Source organism: Apteryx rowi, unplaced genomic scaffold (assembly GCF_003343035.1).
Source record: "Apteryx rowi isolate R43461 unplaced genomic scaffold, aptRow1 scaffold_56, whole genome shotgun sequence".
NCBI lineage: Eukaryota > Metazoa > Chordata > Aves > Apterygiformes > Apterygidae > Apteryx > Apteryx rowi.
In genome coordinates, this window is record NW_020450827.1 from 3417572 (window position 1) to 3424117 (window position 6546).

Here is a 6546-nt window from a genome sequence, read left to right on the forward strand (position 1 = left end):
GGGGTGTTGGGGGTGGGGGGGTCGTTTCTGCCCCTTTCCGCGGGGCCGCCGCCGCCCCTCCCCCACTCTCCACAGAGCGCTGGCGCCGTTTTTTCGCCGCGCGCGCGCGGGGCCCGCCGGCGGCGTGACGTCACTGCCGGCGCGCCGTGGCGGGAAAGCCGGGCGGGGAAGGGGGGGGGAGGCCGGCCCCTGCCCGCCATGGCGCCTTCGCTCCCCTTCCGCCCCCACGAGACGGGGGAGCAGCGAGGGACGAGCCCGGGCTCTGCTCTTCTTCCCCGTCAGGGTGGCTAGAAGCGGGGGGGGGGGCGGCGCGTGCGGCCTTCCTGGTGCCTGGCCGTCATTTAAAGTGTTTGCTGCCTTGGGAACTTGTGCGGTGCGCTGCTAAAGGTGGGGGGGGTTGTGCTCGTAGAAGGGAGCGTAGGGAGTGCATAAAAACAATAATGCAGGATTGTCACGTGTTGCATCAAAGCTAGTGGCTGTTTCTTGTTAGACTTGTTTTAATGCTATATAACAGATAATGGGCCTGTGTTCTTGCACTGTCAGTTTGGGACCCTTTGAGTGACCCAGCTTTTGTTCCCCTAGCATGTCCAAAATACTGAAGTGTGCTGGAAACGAAGACATCATAACTCTCAGAGCAGAAGACAATGCGGATACGCTGGCTTTAGTGTTTGAAGCACCAAGTAAGTGTTATGTTTAGTAACTAAGTTGCTACTGTGGTATCTTTTAGGTGATCTACCTAGATGAAGCAGTATGTGGTGGGACCAAGAAGAAATACTTCAGAATCTGGAGGGCTCCCAAACACTTAAAATGGGCTGGAGATGTAAGCTTAGTTTAGCTGACCAACATCTCCATAGGAAGAAAAGAAGACAATCCTCTCCAGGCCACAGACAGGACAGGAAGATCCTGGGAGGCTGTTGTCCTCTTGTGGTCTGCGAGGGACTGTTTAGGTCTGTTTTAAACTTCTAGCTCCCAAATAGCAAGACTAAACAAGATGGATCCCATTGTCATAACTGAGGTTTTTTTTACTCTGAAAAAAACTTTGGGCAGAACTTAAATTCAGGTTGATAGCTTTAATAGCTTTTTTAACACTTGGTCAGACTAAGCTTTGTTTGTTTTAGATCAGGAAAAAGTGTCTGATTATGAGATGAAGCTAATGGATCTGGATGTGGAGCAGCTTGGAATTCCAGTAAGTAGGAACTTGAATTTCTAACAGGATTACGTTATTTTTCTTGCAAGGAAAATATTCCTTATGTTCACATCAGGCCTACAGTTTGAGCTTGTAAAGCCAATGAAGAGAACATCCTTTAAAAGAACACAAATCAAGTGTAGTGACTGCATCAGGCTTCTTGGGTAGAAGTTTAATTGTGACGCTTCCTTTGCAGGAACAGGAATACAGCTGTGTAGTGAAAATGCCTTCCGCAGAGTTTGCGCGCATCTGCAGAGATCTCAGCCACATTGGAGATGCAGTTGTTATCTCTTGTGCAAAAGATGGTGTGAAATTTTCAGCTAATGGAGAGCTGGGGAATGGAAACATCAAGCTGTCACAGACCAGTAATGTGGATAAAGAGGAAGAAGCTGTAAGTTGTGTTAACGGTTAGCTACTGTTCTCACTGTTGAGATACCTACTAGTGATTTATCCTCTGAGGTAGCTTCATAGGTACCTATGGGTAGATAAAGATGGTGATATATTACTCTGGTTTATAGAAGCAAGTCAACAAACAGCTGCCAGCTTTGGCTCTGTACCCCTGGGGTCTGCCATGCAGCGCTCAGCAGAAGGGAGGGGGCAGCAGTGCTGGCTGCTCTCTGCCTTTGCCTGAGGTGTCTAGGTCTAATACTGATGTATTTGACAAACTTGTAGGAGCTTATGGCTTGCAGTTATTGAACTCTAACCTGGCTAATGTTCTTCTAGGTTACAATAGAGATGAATGAGCCTGTCCAATTAACCTTTGCTTTGAGGTACTTGAACTTTTTTACCAAAGCCACTCCACTGTCACCTACAGTAACACTCAGTATGTCTGCAGATGTTCCTCTTGGTAAGTAGAAGCTGCCCTTCTGGAAGGGAACCCTGTAGAGCACTGTCACCTTAGAATTATATTCAGAGATATTGTTTGAATGGCTTTTTCTGAATAATCTTCTGTATCCTATTTTTTCCAGTTGTGGAGTACAAGATTGCTGATATGGGACACTTAAAATACTATCTGGCTCCAAAGATTGAAGATCAACAAGAAGGGTCTTAACTGGACTAGGACTGAGGGGAGATCTGCTCAGCTCTTGGAGAGGACAACTGACTTTGAGAAGGGAATTGGGTCCAGGCAGTTTATTAGCAGTTTCAGTGCATTGGCCCATCAAATGAGCACTGCTAGGCATGTTTGTAGATATCTCTGTAAATATTTTTCAGCTTACTATTTTGCTATACTGGTGTCATTCAAAATAGGAATTTTTGCTATTCTAGTTTATCTCTGTACCTCCAATAGCCTTTATATGCTTTCTTTAGGTGGAATCTTCTACTCCTTCTGATTTGTGTTAGAGAAGGAGTGCAATATTTAATTTGAGTAAAGGTGACATTTCCTAGTTTCACCTGTGAACTGTAGTTCACTAGGGTTACTGTTTAATGATGCTGGGAGTTCATTCAACCTTTCTTTATATGTTTATTTTTGAAGCGGTATTCTAACTGAAGTGTGGAAAATGGAAATAAAGAACATGATTTGAAGTTTTTATCCTGTTCAAGTATGGATGAACTAAAGTTTTGTCAAACTATGATGGTACCCTTGCCCCTTTTGCTAAAACTGCCTTGAACAGGCAAGCTTATGCTTTTTTTTGTTGCTCTGGAGTTACCAGCTGCTGCTGATGGTCGTGAGTAGCAGACAGGGGTGGCTCAATCCCTGGGTTAATCACCCTGAAGTGAAGGGGATGGTTAGAACTGGAATAACTAATCCCTCAGTGCTGTCTGTTCTAGGCGGGTGAGGCTTGTGAAACTTCTATTAAATGCATTAGCTTCGTAACTGTTCACCAAATGCAAGAGCTGGCTCTAATAGTGACTGAAAGCTGCCTGATGTGACAGAAGGTTGTGTAAATCCTTTGTTTTCTGCTCTGCTTCTGTGTATAGTTTATTTGTGTCAAGCCACTCCTCAACAAGCCTCTGCATGTTGCGTTCATTCAGTCCCGCACCTCGCGCTTCTGTTGACAAGTGTGCAGTCACTGGAACTGTCAGCAAGTTTTCCCTTGACCAAGGGTGTTGGTAATCATGTTCAAGTTTGTTGCTAGTAAAATACAAAGATAAGGTTTATAGCATGTTCTGCCCTGAGGTCTCGATCATGAAGGCTGTAACCAACCTGAAAAATAGGATTTAAACAGTTTTAGGCAGCTACTTTTTTTCTGTGGGTTTTTTTTGCCTGTGTTGCTGCCAGATAACCAGGATGGAGGGTAAGTATTGGTGGGTATGCGAGCGACTCCACTTGCTTATGGATGAAGAAATGATGAAAAGGCATTTGTTGGCTTGATCAGTGCTCAGTGGTATTAAGACTTAAAGGGTCCTGTTCAGCCCTGTGGGTGTATTTGTATGTAGGCCCTATACTTAGTCATCTATTAAACTCAAGCATGAACTGGCTGTAAACTTACTAGTTGCCTAATTGAACTCTTCAAGGTGGTTTAGCAGAAGGATTTCACAAGGTGGCGGTACTAGACTGACATAGGAGGCGTGATTTCTGCTGTGTCAGGATGATGCGGCTGCCACCGTGACTGACTAACCCCTGCCCGAAGCCTTGGGCTGGATTTCTTAATGCCTCTTGCCCTCTGTTCTTAATTGATAGTAACACTTGCATGGCAGGGAGCTTTAGGTTTCAGTTTTCTGCTCTTGCTATGAGGTAGACATATGTTCTCAAAACTTCCCCCATGAGCTCCAAATGTCTGTATGTCTTTGTTCTCCTGAACTTCTTGAAGTTGGTGATGAATTTGGTATTTTTAAGAAAATGATCTGAGGAAAGCAAGATCTGGCTCAACTGCCCTAAATTATGGCATAACAAGGTAAGTTCTTCAGGCAAGAATCAAATTTGTAATGTTGCAATATTGAGGAAGTGTTCCCTTTTTCTTTCATTTCAGTGGCGTAAGTAAAACTGGACTAGTAACTGAAACTTAAATCCTTCTTGGTGCAACCTCCTGCTATACTGGAAATTACTGAGCTTCTGTTTTTCCTATTCTACCCATAAAAAGATCATAATAAGCCAAATGGTTCAATTGCTAATTCTTCACAACTGCAGCCACCCAGTTTGTGGGAGCTTCATGTCATAGGAAATATAACTAATGCTATAAGTATCTAGGTACTCGTGTTTTAGGGAAATGCACTTATCTGCTTTCTGGCTAACACCCTACATGCCCAGATAATGAAAAAATACTACTTGATCCCTCTTTAAGAGTTGGGGTTTTAAATGAATGCTGTGTGGGTTTTTTCCTTGAGACGGTAAGGATTTGAGGCTTGTATCTGTTCCTTAGTAACAAGGTTAAATTGCAAAAGGGGGGAGAAAAGATGATTCTTTCAAATGCAAGGAGATTGGGCTTTCGGGCACATAAAACCCAGAACCTATTTTATTAATTTACAAGAACAGGAACCATGGTAACTCCTGTCATCCCCTGGTTTGGAGCAGCTGGGGGAGGTAAAGCAGCAGCTGTTTTGTCCTCTCACTGTTGATCCTGCTGCCTGAAATCATTTCCGACTGTAGCCTGTCACACATCCAGCCCTGGCGGAGGGCTGTGCTCTGTCTGCAGATGGCTTAATTACTTCTAGGGCTTCCTTTAGAAAATGAAGCTATTTAAAGTACACGGAAGATCAGCACACGCCAGAAAGTGCTGTTTCACGAACCATCTACAAACATGGCCCCGAAACAGGGCTCAGTGCCTTGCTCTCCCGTGGGGCCTGTGCCCGTGGGACTGGGACGCGCGGCCTCGCCAGCCTGCCCAACCGCACTGCGCTTTTAGCCGCCGGTTCCCCGGCGCGAGGCCCAAAATAACCCAGCGGAGCTGAGCCAGCGAGCGGCCGGTGCGTAACCTGGAAGGAAACGGCTGGCGTCAGGAATAAACTTCCTGGGTTGGCCTGCGCCGGGAGCGCGGAAGGAGTGGCGCCGGGAGAGATGGGCTTCAGCAGCAGCACACGTAGCGGGTAACTGCTTCTCCTGCCTCGGTGCCTCTTTCTTTCGCGACTGCTGCGAATGTGCTCAGCTGCCCGTGCAGTTGGGGGAGGCTTCGCAGACCCGCTGTGAACTTCCTGTCTAGCAGCGGAGAAACCATTCCGGGTTGGGAGGAAGGGGATCCCGTGCATTCGTTGGCTTCGGAGGGAGCTTTGAGCTCCCACGGGAGGGAGAGACGACCTCCCCTATCCCCACTGCTGGGCGGAGGGGGATGGACATTTATATTGCTGCTCTTTAGAGCAAAACCAGGATTTATTGCGTTTGTTCATGCACAGCGTTTGCTTTCACTCCTGTGCTGGCCTTGCATGTCTGTGCTCTCTTCTGGAAGCCTTCTCGCAGGCAATGCTGGTTCTTGCCCTGCTTAGAAAGGGAGTGTAGTACATCCTATCAGCGAACTTGAGCAGCCAGCATGCTTCAGCGTTTATCTGCCTCTTAAATTTGCCTCTTAAATTTGTGCTCTTAAAGAGCCTGGTGGTGAGCAGGTTTCTGCTCTGGAGCTGTTGTGGAGTGCAGGGAGCTCGGTTAAGCTCTGCACTTGTTCTAAGTTTGTCCCTTAAGCACATGGTCCTAGTCAGTGTTTTCTGGATTTGTCCTTAATAGCCCCTCTCGCTGATTAGCAGAGTAACATGCGGGGTGGGAATCTGCTCTTACACAGGTGTAAATAGGAAGTAATTCCTAGGAAGTCGGGAGGAACAGGCTGGTAAACAGTGTGGCAGTCGGTGCAGTCAGTCCCCTGCTCCCTGAGGCTGAAGTGGGGCAGAGTCAGGAAATCGGACGCGATTTCGGATGTGCTCATTGCTTCTGGCTCCCTCGTAACCCCCGTCTACCCTGGGGCAGGCAGGAGCCCTCGGGTGTTTTGGAGTGCAGCGACCTAAAGAGTACGGATGTGTGTGAAGCTGAGGGTGTTAGCAAACACCTTGGAGGTGGGAGATGTTTGCATTATCAGCAGAGATGGAAATGGGTTTGTCTGTGCTTGGTTTTTCCTGCAGAGAAAGCAAAAACCCCTTCAAGTTAAATGCACAGCGGAGGCAGTGCTGGGCTTTAACTGCTGGGAGTTAAAAATTCAGTTCTCACTTTTTTGAGGGAGCAAAATGCAGCAGCCACAGGGTTGGAGCTGAGAGGATGTTGGGTTCTTGCACCAGTCAAACTTGCAGGAGGAGGAAACATCTAGCGAGGAGGATTACGGCCAGAGGAGGTTGTTGCACTCTGCTGCCGAGAAGGTGACAACGGATTTCAGTTCAAGGGAAGCAAGAAGCTATTAGCGTGGGTGTAAGTAGCGTTACGGAGAGAACACGTGTATCCTGGCAGGGGTGTTAGGGATATGCTTTCTTGGGGCTTTGCTTGTTTGGTGTGCGGTGGTTATTCC

The 6546-nt window shown here is 47.1% G+C and overlaps 2 protein-coding genes across 4 annotated transcripts in view; both read left to right on the forward strand.

The window, feature by feature from the left end:
- The window catches only part of PCNA (proliferating cell nuclear antigen), a 3391-nt gene extending 674 nt beyond the window's left edge, over positions 1-2717 (forward strand). The window contains exons 2-6 of the mRNA XM_026081805.1: positions 576-680; positions 1119-1186; positions 1383-1577; positions 1910-2033; positions 2155-2717. Coding sequence (XP_025937590.1) covers positions 576-680; positions 1119-1186; positions 1383-1577; positions 1910-2033; positions 2155-2237 — 575 coding nt within the window. The 3' untranslated portion in view covers positions 2238-2717. The remainder of the gene's footprint in view (positions 1-575; positions 681-1118; positions 1187-1382; positions 1578-1909; positions 2034-2154) is intronic.
- Positions 2718-3740: 1023 nt separating this feature from the next.
- The window catches only part of TMEM230 (transmembrane protein 230), a 7059-nt gene continuing 4253 nt past the window's right edge, over positions 3741-6546 (forward strand). Inside the window, exon 1 of one of the 3 annotated variants that reach the window (XM_026081801.1) lies at positions 3741-4023. The gene's annotated coding sequence lies outside the window, so the exon portion shown is untranslated. Of the gene's footprint in view, positions 4024-4861; positions 5153-6286; positions 6450-6546 lie in introns of those variants that run through there. The other 2 variants (XM_026081802.1, XM_026081804.1) reach the window with 2 other exon arrangements.